The 20,657-nt window shown below is 39.9% G+C and overlaps 1 protein-coding gene across 9 annotated transcripts in view; it reads left to right on the forward strand.

The window, feature by feature from the left end:
• The first annotated feature begins 6,583 nt into the window (after nt 1–6,583).
• Nucleotides 6,584–20,657, forward strand: part of LOC308478964 (uncharacterized protein) — a 425,355-nt gene continuing 411,281 nt past the window's right edge. For 4 of the 9 annotated variants that reach the window (XR_013987401.1, XR_013987402.1, XR_013987404.1 and 1 more), the window contains exons 1-2: nt 6,584–7,581; nt 8,763–8,844. Coding sequence is in view for 1 of the 9 variants with exons in the window: in XM_081009176.1 (XP_080865302.1) it covers nt 6,755–7,121; nt 8,763–8,844 (449 nt within the window). In the remaining 8 variants the exon portion in view is untranslated. Of the gene's footprint in view, nt 7,582–8,762; nt 8,845–10,048; nt 11,205–20,657 lie in introns of those variants that run through there. The other 5 variants (XR_013987403.1, XR_013987406.1, XR_013987407.1 and 2 more) reach the window with 3 other exon arrangements.

Raw genomic sequence — 20,657 nt, forward strand, 5'->3', positions numbered from 1 at the left:
AGATAGCCTCTCACTTTCTCAGCGACCAATAATAAGCATGGCCAGCACTGAAACTCTGAAAATGCTTAGGTGAACAAATACATTTTTAACAGGGATAAAATAATTGAACCAGGATGTAGGTGTGCTATGTTCCTGTGTACTCTCCCAATATGCATTAATACCAGCCTATGCTTGTCAGCACAGCTGGCCTTTCCTGTGCTAGGCACTGTACAAAAAAGCAAGTTATTAAGCATCCATTTAAACTCACTAACTGCTGTACAATGTATATTTCAAAGATATGAGGGATCCTGCCTTCCTGCATTCAAGCTAAATTCATTTCATTTATAACACGCCTTTCTGCAATGAGCTCAAGCACCAACACTAACAGACAGTTAAAAACTAAGGTTTAAGGTATTAAAGATGAACCTAAAATTAAAACTCAGCAGCACAATTTAACAAAACGGTAGAGCACAAATCTTAAAAAACTTGAGCCTGTCTGAATGAATGAATCTTCAAACTGTGCCTAAAGGCATGGAGAGAGGAAGCCTAACAAATCTTCTGTGGGAAGAACATTCCATTTTGGGTCCAATCACTGGAAAAAAGCCCTATTTTTGTACTCACCCTTAGTGCAATTTCATGGTGACTGGATGGAGAGTGGTTCCATCAACGCCTGCCTTAAGGCTGGAGTGGGCCCATATAGGAGGAGATGGTCTTTGAGTTAAGGAACTTGAAGGAACTTGGTTGTAGGCCAAGTTAGGGCTTCAAAAGTTAACGTCAACCTTCTAAACTGACCCAAGAAGCAAAGAGGTAACCAGCATATGCATTACAAGATCATCATTATGTATATGGTTAGTGAACAATTATTATTCCTGGTCAGTTGGGATAAGAGATTGCATGTATTTAATAGGAGGAGGAGATTCTGATGCCGTACGTATTTTGGCAAAAAACTTGAGCCAACATCATGTTATGTAGTATTTGCGCAAGCATATGAGGTTGCCAGATGGAACAATCTCTCTGCCTCTCCCATCGTATGCATTTCTGGGGGTTCTCCTGACCTCCCCACAGTCAATTTCAAGGGTGTGGGGTATGCAGGGGGAGGAGAGGTGGAAAACCCCATTATGCAAACAGAAGCCTTTCTCCAGAGTTTCCACTGACACATTAGGTGAATCCTGCCCAATATGTTTAGTGGCAGCAGTAATCTAATCCATGGGTAGGCAAACTAAGGCCCGGGGGCCGGATACAGCCCAATCACCTTCTAAATCCGGCCTGGGGACGGTCCAGGAATCAGCGTGTTTTTGCATGAGTAGAATGTGTCCTTTTATTTAAAATGCATCTCTGGGTTATTTGTGGGGCATAGGAATTCATTCATTTTCCCCCACCCCAAAATATAGTCTGGCCCCCCACAAGGTCTGAGAGATAGTGGACCGGCCCCCTGCTGAAAAGTTTGCTGCCCCCTGTAATCTATTGACTTATATGTATGGCCTACCCTATCCCAATGATATTGGGCAGCAAAACTCTCTCATTCAACTATCTCCATTTGCCCATTTAATCTTAAACCCCAAAAGCCAATGTAGAAAAGAAAGTTTTGTGTACTTCCAAAGAAAAAGTCAGGCTTAATATACTATTATGGTGAATAACTGTAACAGTAGTTGTAAAGTGGGGTAAATTACTAAGGAGGGTTTTAGCTCCTCATTTTAACTTTGGACTAGGTGGCTTAAATCACTTACCAAAATGAACCATGCAATAGAATCTTGGAGCAAATATTTCATGGAAATCTAAACCTGGGCATCCAAGAAGTTTGCATAAAGTTACTAAGTATGCCTGCATTTTTGGGGGGGGGGGTCTGGAATTCTGAATATTTATTGGCTTCTTGCCTTGCCATGAAATATATGTTCACGTAGCCAAGGCTCAAGCACAAAATTGCCAGTGCCAAGCCTTATTTGTGGAACATGTGAATTATTCAAGGACTTTTCAGCATGACCCAAATATTATAGCCTGCCTCCAAAAATCTCAGGCAGCAGGAAGGGGAGAGTGGGCAAGGAGAGTTTCAGTTTAGAAGACCTAAATTTTCAAGCTCCATTACTACATATATTTTGAAATCAAATCATATAAAATCTGGACACAAACATACTCTTTTTTTATGCACATCCATTGAACATTTTGATTTTTCCATAAATGAAGATGAAAAATTTCCTAAACTCCAGCTTGGGCTCCACACTTTGATCTTGACATTTGCCGTATCATAGGAGCCAACTTCTAGAGGAACCTCCCCTAAAATATTTGAGGGGGCTGCCTTCCAAAGTTGATGGGCATTGCCAGTCAAATGGTGTGTGTTTGCACCGCATCTTATGATCGATTATGTGGGGTGGAGCTTACCTGCTTCTTCCATTATTTTATTCAAGTTGAATTCCATAGGCCTGAAGTCCTGATTTCCTTCTCTCTTCTTTCTGTGTTATAGATGGCAAAGCCTTTCCAGCAAATACATTCTGTCTTTAAGCTTTGTTAAAATTCTTTGACAGGACAGTTTCCTACATTTTACTCATCTTTTGCAGCCAACAAATACATTTTAATGGTCTCTAAAGGGGTTTTAAATGAGCAGAGTGAAATATATTTATTTGCATTTAACCACAGCAATACATCCAATATTGTCTCTTCATTGCTATTGTATCTTCATTGCTCAGAGATATGTTTTTTCTAATACAGCTTAAGAGGCTATAAACCTCAGGGGTGTCTATCTCCTGCAATGTAATTAATTTTAATTGTATTACAGACGTTTTCAGATTTGCTAACTTCTGTCTTCTTAAAAGAGAGAAACAGACAGAGAAAACATCATGTGTTTACTAATTAAGCCGCTAAAATGAAGGGGGGTGGGGGAAAGGAGCTCAGTGTTGGAAGGAAAATATATATATATATTTTCATCAGGTCATCTTTAGCAGTCAGAGGGTAGGAGTTTTTATTTTAAAACTCAGGAATACTATAGATATTGACTTTAAAAATATCACTTGAAATTTGAATTTGCCTTCAGCATAAAATGTTTTTGTGTGCCAGTCCATCTCTGACAAGAGAAACAGACTTTACTGAATGGTAGCAAAATTTTACTTTGTAATCGAAAAGTAGTCCCTTCCTGTGATCACGATGTCTTTTTAGTATTCAGCCCAGAGGATTCAGAAAAAGATTACATTTACCATAATTAACATATATGTAAATGGAGATCATGGCTATGAATGATAAATTTTCATAGCAATTTAAACCTTGTTCAAATTAATCAACCATACAGACACTTGATTAATGAAAGGCAGCATCACTTTAAAATGCAACATGTTAATATATATTTCTGTTATCGCTGATCAAAGAATCTTTAAACATAAACCAATTAAGCCAAGGTTCAATCTACATTTTTACTGGCTTAATTCCTACATAATTATAACCGTATTGGAGGGGGGGAGGAATAAAAAGCATTTTATTCTATTTCATATTTATTCACTAAATTGACTTGTAAAGCAGAGACTTGCAATGCATCAATAAAATGTATCCAAAAACTGTAGCAAAACATCAACAGATAATTTAACAAAAGCCCACAAATTTTACAACTAGAATTGCAAGTGGGCGTTTTCTTTTCTTTGCTTTTTTGTCTATGGTTGCCACCTTCTTCTTCTTCTTCTTCTTCTTCTTCTTCTTCTTCTTCTTCTTCTTCTTCTTCTTCTTCCTGCTGTTGTGGCAATATGGTATGCAGAAATTTATCAGTAGAAACGTCTCCCAGCATGGAGATAAAATGGAAAAAAAACCAGTTGCTGGAGTTCAAGAGTGTTAGCGTGTTGCTGTGCTTTATGTCCAGTTTCTTGTCTTCCCACAGGCATTTGGTTGGCCACCCTAAGAACAGAATGCTGGATTAGATGGGTCCTTGGACTGAGCCACCAGCCTCTTCTTATGTTCTTCTGCATAGGAGCAGGCCAGAAAAAGGTGGGAATCCTATGCTTTGTCATTTTCAGCACTGTAGCTAATAGAGGTGTAGGATAATAGAGGTGTAGACAGATTTATATAGCTTATGGCAAGTGCCGGAAGCTGTTTAAGAAGAATATCAGTGTGGCAATATATCAAGAACTGTCTGTCAAAAATAGCAAGCAAATACAACTTTCCACTAAGAGCTCAGATAGATAGATGATAGATATAGTCAATAGTGCAAACATTGTATTTGCCTGGTTTGCATGTCATAGTAAGGCAGACTTTGGGCATACTGTAGGTTCTCTGCTACAGGTCGTTATTAGTGAGGAGAGCACTTAACACACTTAGGACTCTGCTACATTTGTAAAGAAAAAGCGCTTTATATGCATTATAACACTGTGACACCAGATGGCGCTGTGCAGTCCTGTCTTTTGCCAACGTGATTTCCCTTTTTGAACATGTTTTCCTGAAACGCTTTTTGAATGTATCTAGATCCAGCCTACTTCAAACCTTGGCTAAGCTCAGTGTGGTGCAGTGGGAAGAAAGTGGCTGTTGACTCCTCTTTGGGAGCCTGCACATTTGCGTGGTCCCCAATATGCCATAGTTCGGCTAACCATGATATGCAAACCAGACCATTGTGTTATTATGTCCTTGGACATTTTCTAAAAGGTACTGGTGGAGTCTCATCATACAAAAGGAGTTAATTTTATAAGGTTTGTTTGGGAGAAGACATGGGAACACATGATTTTTCAGGACTGTTGGGCAACAATTCTATGAACACAGGGATTGCATACTATAAGTTAATGAGATCCAGAGTGGTTGTTAGAATGTTGGACCTAGGATCAAGGTTCAAATCCTCACTTGGCCATGAAGTGCACTTGGGCCAGTCACTGTCTCTCAGCCTAACCTACTTCACAGTGTTGCTGTCATGATAAAATGGGAAGGAGAAGGCCCAATATATTTTGCTGCTTGTGGCAAAGGGTAAGATGGAGTCCCCTTCTATTCTATGAAGCTGACTGGACTGGCAGATGAAACACGCCTAAGTATTGGCAATGGAATAGTGACCTCTAGCATACCTGAGGGCAGCAGGCTAGTTCAGAGGGTTCTTGACAGGCCTGCAAGACACACAACACTGATACTTAGCAGATGTGAATGTCTTGGGTGCTCAAAATGAATGTATGTGTGTGTGCGCCATTGCTGCTCCCTAGGACTTGCCACCTGAGGCGATTACCTCACTCTGCCTAATGGGAGGTCCCTCATCCTAGCTACGTTTTAGGGAAATCTTTTGCTTCAACACATGAAATAACATATTTTGTTAAAAGCTTTAGACACATACTGTTGATATCTGGTTCTGCCCACAAAGATCCATTTCACACTGCAGGTTCTGATAGTCTATCACCTACTAAACAGGGAGCAATGGCTTTTAGGAATTGGGATTGCATTGTGAACTGCCTCTTTTTATGACTGCCTGCCACTATTTTGTAAGAACTGTTTCAACTCTCGGTTGCCCTTCTTAAAACTCCTGCAGTATCTGCAACTAAACACTCGTGTAATGAAGAGTTTTTGAAACAGAAATATTGACAACTGTTTATACACAACCAGTCTAGATTACGATTTGATCCCATTGACAACACCCCAGTTGAGTACACCAGATGGAGAGGAAACATACATTTTTAATGATTCTTTGTGTGAGAGAGATATAGCCTCCAAAAATTGTTTTTGACAAAATTGGGAATATATGTCAATTTGTCAGGATCATATTTTGGCAAACATAGTATTGAAAGGTCACTGGTCAAACAAGTTTTATTTTATTTTCACATAGCAGCTTCAAAAATTCTGTCAGTTTGCAACATTAGCTCCACATTCAGTGTTTTTTGTGTGGAGCCTTGGCAAAATTTCGTTCTTCCCTAGCTCTGTGTTTGACTATAGAAAGCACTGGAGATTCTCCAGTAATTCCCACCTCCAGTATGTCTCACTGCACTGGTTTAACTGCTCACTAAAACACAGGAACACCATTCAGAGAGAGTAGCAAAAAAGGGATTGTGATTGTATCATGTGGGTGACCTTGCATTCGTTAGTATGGATATAAAAAGCAAACATAACAAACACGCTTAAAAACGCTGGCACTTTTTTGGGGGGGGGAGGGGCAGAGTGCTATGCCTTAATCTTGAATATATAGATGAGCGGTCTTTGAACCTTGCTGTGAATCTAAACACTTCCACCTCACTCAAATATCTTTGTTTTATAAAACTGCACACTTGTTGAAATGTGATCATCTTGCCAGAAGCTTCCTCTGTACTTGTCAACTGCTAACCAGTTCAGTTTACTTGTACTTGTCTCTATGAAACCCATATCCAGGCAAGACGTTTGGCATTTCCACAATAATGTGGAGAGGCGGAGGGGGTGGGTGGGTAGACAGAATACTATGGGCATGCTGTGGGGAAAAATATCGATGGTATATTGCCAGTACTTTTTCTTTCTTTTTTAAGTGTTGCAAACAGCAGCAGCAGCAGCAGCAACAACAACAACAATATCATTATTCCAGTCTGGCTGGGGTGCAAGGAGTTTTGAAAATAAAAAGTGGCAATTTTACTGTACAGCAGTTCTCTCTTGGTAGGAAGTTAGCTGCTTTGGAAATGCCTCTCTTTTTTTCTTTTCTCTCTCTCTCTTTCTTTCTTCTCTCTTTCTCCTCTTCTCCTCCCTCTCTCTCTCCCTCTTTTCTTTTCTTTTCTTTTCTTTTCTTTTCTTTTCTCTCTCTCTCTCTCTCTCTCTCTCTCTCACACACACACACACACACACACAAACACATTTTTGACTTATTTATAGCTCTCACATGAGAGGGGATGGTGGGGTCACAGCTTCTAGCTCCACAATTACAGCCTTGGCCCCCTCCCCACATGGTGCCATGTCTGCATGCACACAGGTTTCAAGGGGAGGCAAACAGGTGTGTATTGAACACGCTCTTGCTACAGATTCCTCCCCTTCACTGCATGAGTGGCAGAAGGCGGGGCCTTGCTTTCCCTTCCACGTGATGCTTAGTTGTGTGAAGAGAACACCTGACTGGGAATTAGGTAGCCAGAGTCCTCCTCCTGCAAACCCCAGACCTCACAGAAGGCGCCCTCCCTGCCCTCCCGGAGGGTTGGCATGGCTGGCAAAAATGAAACTGCAGTCAGATCAAAAGCAGCTGGAGCCTATTTGGGGTATGTCCGTGAGAAATGGCAGCTGGCCTCACGACTTTGCTGCCTCGCGGTTCGGGCATGAGGAAATGAGCTGAGAGGACATGCCTGCGGTTGCTGCTTCCACTGTTTGGGCCACGTTGGAAACGCACCTGAAATGGCCCAAAGTCAAAATACCTGTAACGTGACAGAGGGTGGAAAGGATTTGGCCTGTAAACTAGCAACCGAACCGGCCCTAACCAGACTCCTGAGGCTTCGTTGTTCCAGGCAGAAGAAAGGAAACCTATGGGGGAAACAAGCAGCTGCATTTGTTTCATTTGGTTTTGTTTCATTTCATTTATTTAAAAGCGTTTATGAGGCCGAAATTGGGCGGGGGGGTAATGCCTCAGTAAGCGGAGCAAAGAACGTATGCTAATCCCTGAGGGAACAGGCAGAAAGGCCTCCATTTTGAAGAACCAGCAAACCTCCTGAGGTAAATTCCCAGGTTCGTATTCTCAAAGCTTTATTGGCGTATGTACAAGATTTCAGTAGGGTTCAATATAAAAGGACCACTCATTAAAAGAATAAAAATAAAATCCTGCAACTTAACACTTAAGTTAGTGTTGCATAGCATTCACAAATCCTGAGGTAAACTCAATAGTGGATAGCAGTGAAGAGGCCATTGCTAAGAATAAAAATAAGAATAAGAAGGATAAAAATGTGTGAAGAATATTTTTATTCTTATTTTAATTTTTATTCTTATTTATTTATTCTTATTACTTTGACAAAATAATAATAAAAAATTATAAAAAAGAGGCCATTGCTGGGCCTAGCTAGCGAAGGTGTTGGAAGGATTTAATAGCTAGAAAATATCTTGGAGGGAGTGAGAGAAATAGGAAGATACTTAAGAAATAATGATAGTGGGTTGCTATTGTTTTTCTGTCACTTGCCCCAATGTTCTCTTTTTCTTCTGAATATTGAATAATAATAATAATAGGAAAAAGGAAGATACTTAAGAGATAATGATAGTGGGTTGCTATTGTTTTTCTGTCACTTGCCCCAATGCTCTCTTTTTCTTTTGAATATTGAATAATAATGATAATAATCATTATTATTATTGGCTGCAACCACACTTTTGGGTTATGTAGCAAAAGCTGCCTGATCCTGAGTCAGACCATAGCTTAGAATTGTCTGGCCTAACTGGCACTAGGGATTGCACCTGAGACCTTCTGCATGCAAGGCAGAGAGGCCTTACCACTGAACTACAGTCCTTCAAACTACTTCTGAGCATGCATATTTTGCAACTCCTTTATCTCTTTATGTTTATGTGCTTGAAGGAACCTCAGTGGTGGAAGTCAGTGAACACTTTATTCAATAGGGGGTTTCCTTGGTTAGCAAAGCAACAGTTAGAAGAACAGGGTGCACCCTTTAAAAAGAGGCTTGTGTCTTCAGCACACCCTGAAAGCTATACAGCGAAGGTGCCAGACACACCCCACTCTGTGGGGACAGAGTCCCACAATTTAGGTGTTGTTGGAGAAAAACAAATTTCCTTCTCTTGAGTTTGTAGTAAATGAATGCATTTATTTAAACTACCAAAGGGCACTGTGTAGCAATCGAGCCAACACCCTTTTTAGCTCTCTGAGTTAACTTCATGCCAAAACTAAGGCATTTTGTTCTTTTCCCCAGACGAGATGTCATCTGTTTCTTTCATCTCCACTCATCCTGCAAATAGTTATTGCATGAATAAAGCCTTTGAACTCCAGAAACTGTAAGTGATTGTTCCACTTTAATTTACCCCAGCTGCTTGGTGGGCTGCAACAGAGAAAGCCCTTTACTGGGCTACCACACCACAAACTTCCAAGGGCAGAAATTGAACTTAACTTTTGGTACAGAGTCAGCCCTAACCCTTGGGTGGGATGAAGCAACATATCTCAGGCAGTAAATTTGGGGATATTACTGAAGGACAGCATGGAGCCAATTATTTTATTTTATTGTTTAATCACCATTTGAATTGTTTGCAAACCACAAATACATTGATCACTTCTATTTTGGTTGTTCTTGCTTTGGTAACCAGTGTTGAACAAATTTGCAATGGTCTGCATTGCTTGTCATGGTCATATCATGAACTAAATGAGTTGGGGAGTACAGCTTGTGTTTTTAGATGTGTGCTGAACAGCCAGAGGAATAGCAGATCATATAAGGAAGTTATCTTGATGGAAGATGCTGGCAAATCCAAGAAGCCTAAGTTGCCAGCATCAATGGGAATTTGCAATTGCATTGCATTGCTGAGCATGATTTTTGCACACATATAAAATGTATAGGAAAACCAACCTAATATCGCTAGACTATGCCATGTTTTCCCATATTCATTTATGTGCTGTGATTAGCTCGTTCTTTTCAAATGCCAGGGATGTATTGCTCACTAGAGGAACTTCAGTACCCAGCAGTCTTTAATATAAAAGGCAAGCCTTCCCACTAATGAGCAGTTTGTCTAGTGTTCTTAACCTTATCAGCAGCTCCTGAAGTGATAAAGGCTTAACTATTATGCACTGAAAGGTGTTGTTAATTCTCAATCTTCATGGAGGAAAAAAAGACGCTTTTTGTCACTTAGGACTCTACTGTTAAACTTAGCTGGCTGCTTACAAATTACCTTTCCTGTTCCATGGAACAGTCAGTGGAACTTGCTGGTGGGTATGCAGCAGAGGAATCGTCCTCTTATCAGGACAAAACGATGCCTACTGTTTAGGAGAAAAAGAATAATTTGAAAATTAATGATGTGGAACGGTCTCAGGATATAAGTTGGTCCAAACATGGATGATGAAGGGAAAAAAGAAAGAGGAGATTATAAATAAATTGGTAAACAAGGGGGGGGGACCCCTTCTCCATACTTAATGGGCTTAAACCATAGATCCAATTCTGCCCTTCTCCCCAATAAAAGAACCTAGTTTAAGCTCAGTCTTTCTGTGTTACAGAATGAAGAGTTCAGCACATCATTGTCTCTCTGTAGCTGCAAGAGAAACAATAAAAGCATGATCAGCTGAATGCTTAAATATGGCTGAATGTTTGATGAGATGAAGATGTAATTTTGTCTATGTTCCCCAAGGATCTGGATTAAATACGACTACAGGGCCTAATCAAATAGCTAGTCACTGAACAACAGTCCCAACTGCATTTTTCATTCCAGGCATGCCGTTTGCCTTCTCTCTTCACCCCCCACACCCCCAGTCCATTACTTATTCACTGGTTTGTCAGCAGTGTGCATTATTAGCGCTTGAGAGATAAAACTTTAAGTGTTGCTCCCAATTAGCACAACAGTGACCATGCACCATGCTCTGTGCTTAATGCCTGCTCTCAGAGAGGAGCTGGTTTTGAAGGTCTGAGGTGGAGGAGGGAAAAAAATGAAACAGCTTAAGCATTCATTTTGAGTGGAGAGACAGCTCCTATTAACATTTAACAGCATTTGTGCAACTTGGTGCGGAGGTTATGATGCAAATGAGGAGGAATTAAAAGTGGCCAGGGGTTTGTCATTGATGGATTGCAGTCTGGCGGTGTTCACACTTCTGCCGTGTCCATCAGAAGCGATTACTGTGTAATTAAACCTTATTTCTCGACTCTTCAGTGCATAATTACTTTGTGAATGTAACCATCATCTAAAAAAGCTACCAAAACGCTTTAGCATTTAGTCTAGCAGTCATTTCCCCTTGCTTGTGTCAGATATAACCATCAGACAGTGCAAAAAGAACTGTCACTTTTAATAAGAGGCAAAAAATTAAATGAAACAGTATGCTTATTACAGGAAAATTAGGCGTTCAAGTGGTAGAGTCCTTTTCCGCTATTTGCATAATTTATTCTTTTTTGTCCCTCACACCAGAAGCTTCAGGCAATTTTCCCTCACATTTAAATAGATCGCACATTTAAGGCTACTTAAGGAAAATTATCACTTTGCATATTTTAATTGTTGTGAAGAAAGTGAATAGAAGAGGTCTGCAGCTTGGACTCTTGAGTCGGTCAGATGCTCAACTGTCTGATTCTGGAGCTCCCCACTGCTCCACTAGAGATAACCCTACAGTTCACAGCCATCCACTCGCATTTCATCAGCATGCAAATGCAGCTCCAAGCACTATAATAAGTGGGTCTTTGATATTTACAAACTAGCCGCTAATAACTAAAATGTAATTTGTTTGACATAACTTTAGATTCCCTTATCTGTCTGCTTAAAAAAAAAAAAAAAAAAACCTTGATAAGTCCTTTAGCATTACAAAAACCTAAGATATCATCCATTCAAACCACAGCTTGCCCTATTAGGTCTGGCAGCATTATGCTCAGGAAAATCATGTCAGGTACTGTCTTCACTTTCGTTCCAGCAACACATCTCTTCAATTTCATTTTGAATTCTTTTGTTTAATTTCCCCCTCCCTCCTCCCTACTTTAATCAAATGAAATGAAATTCAAATAAGATTACAGCGAGAAATTCTTTCCATTTACCTACGGAAATATATCTATTAGTCTGATGCCACACAGAAATGGATGTTTCAGTCACTAAGGGAAGGCTATAATACTGCAATTTGCTACTTGGTGTTTCATGGGGGAAGGCGGGGGATTTTATGGTACAGAACATTACAAAGCAGAAAATCTATAAGCAGGCTCATGATTGGTTTGGTTTATCATTATGCTTTATTATGAAGCTAGTGAAAAATTAAAAATGAGATCTAATGAAAAATTTGATCAGATGTTGCACAGATTATCATTACATTTAATTAAATAGACTGAAAAAGTGTTCCCCAAGGTACCATTTTTACCATATTATATTTTTCACAACTTACCAAATCTGGAAAAGTTAACCAAAAATGAAAGCCATGCTTTTGTTTCTGGAAGCCTAGACCCCGGAAGTATATCAACAAGAGAATTTGATTAGAGAGGCATCACTTGTGCTAAATTACAAACAATTATGTGCTGCCTTTGGCTGTTGTATCTTCAAGTACAGCTTCTAATACTGGAATGTGTCAGGTTGTTAGTATACATATGATGCCACTAATGCAGCACAGCAGCAATCTCTTTATTTGCTAAAATGCACTATCCATCAGCTTACTGGGACCGGGGCGAAATCACACACAAAAAATTCTAAAACCTGTTAACCATCAAAGTAGGTGGAGCTCTCCTCCTTCCACATATGATATTTAAATGTATTTCTAACAGGAGATAAAAGAAGCTGCTTACAAACACCATTTCCATGTGTCCAGTCAGCCTCACTTAGTACATACACAGCCAGGTTATAATGTGCAGTTGGAGCAATTGCACCAGGGCCCATGCCTGCAAGGGGGCTCAGACTTTTTTTTTTTTTTTTAAAGAAGATCTAGCCCTCCTGGAAAGAAACTTAGGAAGGAAAATGACTTAAAAGTTTTATTTACAATTAAGCAGTATACAAATTTTATTAAATAAAATAAATGTTGAAAGTGTGAGGAAAACTGTAATGTCTGTGATACAAGCACTAAGTCCCCTTTTGCAGCCATTTTATACCTCTTCTATATTGTCACAACAGTCATATGAGGTAGGCTGGCAAGAAATGAGCAAAAACAATGATGAATTAAATGAGTTTAAAATGTGAAACTGGACATGCTCACAGTATTTTCTTTTTGTTTATCAAGCTTGTCAAGATGGGGTTTTTTGTTTGTGTTTTGCTGAGAGTTGAGAAACTCTCCAGGGTCAGAATCCAGTAAAGCATATGCCAAATAAATCTGTTAGTTGTTAAAATACCACAAGACACAAGACTTTCTTTTTTAAAAAATACCTTGTTTCATTCATTCCTTTTGAGGGACCTATTTTGGGAACTCCAACAGGGCCCCCAACAACCTTAATCCAGCCTTGCACATGCTTTAAATTTAATCTCCATGTAGTTTATCTTATTTTATCCTTGTAACATCCCTGATAGATAGACTAGCTGTTAGACTGAGAACTACTGACTTGTTCAAGGCCACCCAGTAACGCATGAGCACATTTTCAAACCTACGTTTTGTCACATTCAACCACAAAATAGTTGCCATTATGTCACATTGGCTCTTAGGCAAAGCCTTGCATCTCACCCCCCCCCATTCCGTTATCAGTCCCTATCCTTGGGGTTACCTCTTACCACCTGGGCCTTCTGGACCTTATACATATGCACATTGCATTTAGGCTCCAACTCTGCCCTCCATTTAACCTCTAGGTGTATCGTTTGCAAGTTTATGTGGTTCTTTAGGTAAGAGACCTGAAATGCCCACCTTCCAGAAAAGAGTCACGACTGTTCCGAACAGTGCAGCATGAAGTTTGAATCACCTCTTTAATCCCACCTCTCTGGAAGTATTGAAATGGCAGTGGTAGGGGTGGACTGGGTATTCTTCTGGTTTGTGTGTGTCAGCATGGAAACCCCAGGGAAAAAAATGCTTGGCACCTGGCACTTGCCCAACTTTGTTGCCAATTGTGCACCTGCACCATGACAGTTGAACTTTCTAAATAATAAGTTATTATTTAATAGCTTTTAAAATACAACATAATTTACAACTTCTCATTGCCTATCATTGTACAATGTATTGGAACTGATGCTGAGAGATGGTAGAGCTCCTCCAATATGTGTCAGATGGGATTTCAATCAGAGTTAATTTCAGGGATTATTCATTGTCCTATGCTGGTTCCTGAGCACGTTTATCTTCTTTCCTGTGACTTGTTTTCCAGCCACTTTCAGGTGGAATCCAATGTTGTATTTCCACTCATGGAACAGCTTTTGTTCCAGCAAACTCCACTGCTAATATAAGAGAAGGGGAGGTAATTTCCTCCAGTTTGCCCTGCATTGCTTCCCCACTGTTATTCCCCTCCTCACTTTTCTGAAATATTTTTTGGTAGTGCAAGGGGCTGCAGCGCAAAGAAGGAATTGGCCAAAATGGCTCCCCTTACATTAAAAGAGGTGTCCACTGGAAAACAAGCCATCAGAAAAGTTGCATTGGACTCCATCCTTATTCAGTGGCAGGTGCAGCACAATATTATTATTATTATTATTATTATTATTATTAATTTATTATTATTATTATTATTATTATTAATTTGTTATTTATACCCCGCCCATCTGGCTAGGTTTCCCCAGCCACTCTGGGTGTCTTTCAACAGAACACCAAAATACAATAACCTATTAAACATTAAAAGCTTCCCTAAACAGAGCTGCCTCCAGAGTGTATATTTGCATACACTCATTCCTTCTCATTCACTCATGCTTCTTATTATCCAGCTTACACTGGACCGTAGAAAATTATCTTGCAAGTTTGAACTCACAATGAAATTTATGAGCTCTCACTTTACCGTAGAAATTCACAGAGAAGGATGTGCAAGTTGAACTTCTCTTCATCCACTTTTTATATAATATATGAATTGGCTCTAAGTTGGACATCATGTCCCTCCTGTTTTCAATAGTTTGCCCTCTCTGATACTTTGTCTCTCCCCTCCAGATAATTTACCATTGCATGTACCTAGAACATTGTATTACATCCTTTGTAGCAGTGAGCATAACAATGCATTACAAAGAAGAGGCATTTGTTTGGGTGGGGGGAAGAGAGAGGCAGTTTCACTGCTGACTAAATCTCCTAAATAAATCCCTGTGAAATTGCCTCCTGTGAATTGCTGTCCTACTGAGGCTGGAAGGGTAGTAAGTTCTAAGGCAGTCAAGTTCATCCTATAATTTTTCATCTATTTGGTGAGGCAAGGCCAAGGACATGAGATTTCCCAGACAACTTCAGCCTGGATTTTTGTCACTGTGCTGACACCACTTCTTAGAGTGTATATGAGCAATTTGGCCTGGCACATTCAAAAGCTGAGAGTTAAAATATTTGGGGTGGTAAGTGCAATATTGGTATCTAATGATAAAATAATTAGAGCTCCTGTGTTGTTGGGCTTACATTCCCCTTTTATATTCTCATCCATTGTAATCTCATTGAGGACTCATTTATGGAAAATGCAAATGAATTTATTATTTTAAGTGTAAAAGCTAACATAGATTGGGTGTCCAAAGAAAACTTACATAGCTTGGTCTATAAGAATGGAGGGAAAGATCAGTTGAAGATAGCAGAAATAAACTTGTGTGTTCATTGAAAGCAAATGTTAACTTTCATTGCACCATTCAGTCTACCCTGATCTAACTATGCTTCAGTATATGAGACAGTATATGTCTGCTGTGACAGTTGCTTCTCCTCACACTTGGTGGGTCCCTATTTGTGTCAGAAAGGTTATCTGATTTATTTGCTAAATTATGTTACCATTTCCCCCCACCCCCCGTGCAAGCCTTCTAAATGAACAGAGGCAAACAAAGTTGAAATTTGTGTTTACGTTTAGCTCAAAGAGAGTCTTCTCTGATTTTACCATTATTGTATGGTAAATATCTTGATAAATAGTTCTTCCATTTCACATAAGTAGAATTGAAAATCATCTAGAAATTATTGAGGAATATTTGCCCAGAACAGTATAAACTTTATAGGGTCAGCATACACACTATTGTGCTTGACATTTAATTCTATTTAAGCCATAGCAGGTGCTATAACCTTGCAACAGTTTGATTTCACCCTCAAAAGCACATTCCTTCATTGTCTGAGACGGATGGTTGCCAACCAACCATTTCCTAAATTGTGAACAAACGTATGGTTCCATTACTACTTAAGTAGTTCCATTCAAATTCCCCCCATGATCACATTATGATGGATGGGCTGCTTTTAAAAAAATATAAATATATTAGTTAACGGAAGGCTATATATAAACAATGGTAGTAAAACCACAATATCTATTACAGTAATATCTGTGATGTGGAAAAACAAAGACTGCTATGATGTAAAGCTTGGCGATAGATAAGTCATGTACAGTACAATTGGTCACTAAACAACTGTCTTTGCGGGTAACCACTACTGTCATCCCAGGTTTATAATGGAAAATCCCCATCCTTCACCTGCCCCTCAAGGTGAATGGCTTATATAAGAACAAAGATTAAGTCAGTTATAGAGGCTGGCATTTACCTCAGATCTTCTTGGGTCTCATTCTTCTGGCTCATCTAAATATCTGTGAAAAAATTCTTATTAATTTCACACACCTCATTTAGGATACATATAGAATGTTGTGATTCATGGTGGCAGGCCAGCAGACAGCATACATGGGCAAATGCTTTCAAAGCCCCCAGTAGGGCCCATAACCACCAGCTTGTAGCCACCATTGCAGCTAATGTGGTTCAGCTGGGTGGCAGTTGTGGGCAGTTGGGGATGGTGGTGGCCAGGTGCACATAGTATCCGTTAACTTGCAGGCACCATCATACTAATTATGACAGCCTCCAACATACACACATCCGTTGGAGGATAGTGTAATAAACATGGTGGCACCAACAGATAATGGTGCATAGCACAGGAGCTCAGTACTGCCATAGGTGGAGGCAAGCTGCCTGACCCCCCCAAAACCTGGAGTATGGCTTGAGAGGTAGGCCAAGCTGTTGTTTTAAAATTAACCAGTGTACCACATCACATGGCCAAACACCTAAGTACTCACTCATGCACACATTAAAGGTAAAGGTAAAGGTACCCCTGCCTGTACGGGCCAGTCGTGTCCAACTCTAGGGTTGCGCGCTCATCTCGCTCAAGAGGCCGGGAGCCAGCGCTGTCCAGAGACACTTCCGGGTCACGTGGCCAGCGTGATTAAGCGGCATCTGGCGAGCCAGCACCAGCGCCGCACACGGAAACACTGTTTACCTTCCCGCTATAAAGCGGTACCTATTTATCTACTTGCACTTAGGGGTGCTTTCGAACTGCTAAGTGGGCAGGAGCTGGGACTGAACGACAGGAGCTCACCCCGCCGCGGGGATTCGAACCGCCGACCTTGCGATCTGCAAGTCCTAGGCGCTGAGGTTTTACCCACAGCGCCACCCGCGTCCTAACTAATGCACACATTAGTTAGCATTATACACACATAACCTCCTGTATTTAGGAAGTGATGGAATATAGACTTACTTCTACTAGAGTGGCAAATGTAGCAATGAAGATAAAAGCAATATTCCCACTTATCCAGCATTCTATTTAGAGTAGAATTGCTGTTGAGGGAAGCTAAATAGGACAATAGGACCAATGATGTCTTTGGAACTGGGACAGAATCTTATGCTTAGGCAGTTGTTCCTCTTTGGGGAAACCCATTGATTCAGGCCCTTGCCACATACCGAATATGCGGTGTCTGTTATATTCATTTGCAATAAGGGAAGGACTAAATGGCAGAGCAATTGGTTTGCATGCAGAAGTTCCCAGGTTCATCGTGGATATCTCCAGGGCTGGGAAAGAGTTTTGTCAGCAAAGATTTCTCTGTGAACAACAGAACATTATCACCTTCTCCCTCCTTTGTGTGCCCCTTATATCTGTTCTAGGGGTCCCCCCACTCATGTGAGGGAGAAGGGGGGGGGGGAGTCTTTTTGCAGAAGCAGAACTTCTTGTACTGATGGGACTGGTTATTTCAAAACCCATGAACTTGGATCCAGGATTACAATACCTGACGTTTTGTGAAACAGGTGTGATAGAAGGCAGTATTGCCTACAGAACTGATGCAGACCTCTGGAGTATGATATTAGCACTTTTTCATATTAGTCCTCCTATTAGGCTAAGTGAAGTGATGTTGGGGGGCAGGTTTTGAGAGTCATTAATTGTAAGATTGTCAACTATTTATCTACTGTCGGTAGGCTGTCATTTAGGGTCTTCTGTCTCAGCCACCAAAATGCCTTGGGATGGCTATGACTATTGCCATATTTTTAGTATGGATAGCTTCAAATGGCACCACATGGACACCAGAATAATGTGAAACCTCTCCAAAAAGAAAAAAGAAAAAGAAAGCTGTCATGTGAACATACCTCTAGAAATCCCACAATTGACATAGATTTGATTTAAACTGTAAACTTGGCATTGGCCATTTCTGCTTCATGTTAATCAGCTATGCAACAGAACAGTTAAATGTACTGTTTCCAAATATTTACCATGAATGATATAATTTTGCCCCATTTTGAAAATATTCTGTGTTTGTAATTGGGGCTTGGTTTGTAAGCTGAATTTGAATTTCTGGGATGTGTGAAGAAATACTCAACTATGTGAGTCATGGTACAAAATGCACTCACCCTAAGATGGTAAAAATACACATCACACTATCAAATCTGAATGGCAGATGTCCTTAAATGGCTAAGTTTTCCCACAGTAAATTTGGAAATATTCCACACTCCTGGATTTTTTATTTTTATTTTTGGTTCCTGCTTTATCTTCTACACACTGACAGAAAAGGATCTTTTATGCTAGCAAGAAGGGAACTATTTGGCTTATGTTTGTGCTTCTGATGATTAACTGCACAAGAAATGCAATAGTAGCTTCATTCATTATACAATGCAAGCCAGACTCCAGATTCTTAGCAAGCAAACAAGACTCTCCGAAATAGTTAATGGCAGAATGTGGGCTGGTGGAAGCTTTTTTCCTCTTTGCTATACTATACATTACCTTCTCTACTGCAGTTTCAGAAAAGCTTTTTTAGAAAAGCAAAACCAGAAGAACACATCAGGAAACAGTTAAACCCTGCGTCCTTTCCTTGTAAATATTTGTATGCAGTATTTCTGAGCAGCTAATTTCATACATTACAAAAAGCTGCTCCTGCTTGCACAATATACACAAAACCATCTTACTTTCTGCAGTTTATGTGAATTCCTCAAGCATTAACTGGCAGACTGCAGAGATTATGGTCCCTAGGAATTCTAGTGTGAGGCAGCTTCTGGTGTCGAACTTCTGCCCAATAATTTCAAAAGCAAGCAACGCTGAGCTTCCCAAACAGAAAAGAACAGGCTTTAACAAGGCAATTTTTTTTGTTAAAGGATCCGGTCCCTAGCTTATTCTATTTCTATTGGGATTGTAAAAAAATGAGATTCACTACCCCTTGAATAGCAAATTAAGGTCAGGTTATTGGTGTTTCTGTCCTGTATCCCTGAAATAAAGAGATACCCCTCCAACAGTACACAGCAGGTATTTCTTGTCATAGACAGATCCAACATTTTTTCCTATGGAAATGTCTGCAGATTGGGGGAGGGGTTAGACTCCCTCAATGATAGGTGCTATAGTCTGCAAATAGTTTTCATGTCGGCAGGGCAACTGTGACTCATGCTGTCAGACAAGTGAAAAGAAAACCGCAGTCAGCAGCTATTCAGCAGCAAATCATTAATTAATTACATTTTAATGAACCTTAAGCAGCTACTGCGGGAGCCTTCAGAAGTTTATCAAAAATGAAGAATTGCCTTGTGTAAATCTTAAGTTGACGGGGAGAGGGCTTGAGGGTAAGAGCAAGTCTAGTATAATTTCCATACATTCACTAAAACTTTATAGCTTTTGCTGTTATATTAGTGTTTCATTCCAAAACCTATAAATTTAAGGTTCCAGCTTTAAACACCTGTTTGAATTGTTCTTGGAAATAATGGTGATTTCAAGATTATTTTTTTAATTAAAAAAAAAACCTTAATGAGAACCATTATTATTTCAGTAAGGGAAAAAGTTACAGTGAGTCCTTCATTAAGTCTTAAGAGATCAGACGGGATATTTCAGTGTAGTAACTACATAGAGGAATGCTAGGCACAAATGTACTGTGAACAGCCAATTAATTTATGTTGCTATTCTGTTAAATATTTATATTTCTGTTTTGGGGATAAAGAGTTGGAGGAGATGAGGGGAACGGCTGCAGTTCCATTAACTAAAAACTTTATTATTTATCCTCTCCCCCTAATGCAAGTCATGAAAATGCAGTATACCAGACTAGGGGAAAGGGGGTCTCTGTGTGCTTCCCAAACTGCCTTCCCACCCAACCAGTTAAGTTACATAACCTTCAAAAGCACTGGGAGATGGTTAGATAATGGGAAAGAGGAGAAACAGGGATCTGCCGAACCTAAGGACCCCTCCTCCTTTGCATATATAAGGATTGTGAGCTACATTTTGGTAAATAAATGGTACCAGTGTGTTTATTAGGGCATACTTACAATGTAGTTTACAATACAGTGGTACCTCAGGTTAAGTACTTAATTCATTCTGGAGGTCCGTTCTTAACCTGAAACTGTTCTTAACATGAAGCACCACTTTAGCTAATGGGGCCTCCCGCTGCCACTGTGCCGCCACTGCACGATTTCTGTTCTCATCCTGAAGCAAAGTTCTTAACCCGAGGTACTATTTCTGGGTTAGCGGAGTCTGTAACCTGAAGTGTATGTAACCCGAAGCATATGTAACCCGAGGTACCACTGTATTCAGTTCAGTATACATTTAGCGTTATTGATAAAACCCTTTGATTGTAGATTTTTATTGAAATTGACCTTAATTTGTAAGCCACTTTGGGAACCAGTTTTGCTATAAAAATGAGCATTTAGACTTAAAACCAGGCAGCAATTATTTTTAACTCAGAATTCTTTTATTTGAGGTATGCTTGTTCTTTTCATATTCCATGATAGTAGCATAGCCATATACAACAAATTTTACAATAGAGAAAACTTTTCATAAAAATATCTGCCTTGAACCACAACTTTTATTTTTAATTCTT

The sequence above is a fragment of the Podarcis pityusensis genome, assembly GCF_964106645.2.
Source record: "Podarcis pityusensis genome assembly, chromosome: 1".
NCBI classification, from domain to species: domain Eukaryota; kingdom Metazoa; phylum Chordata; class Lepidosauria; order Squamata; family Lacertidae; genus Podarcis; species Podarcis pityusensis.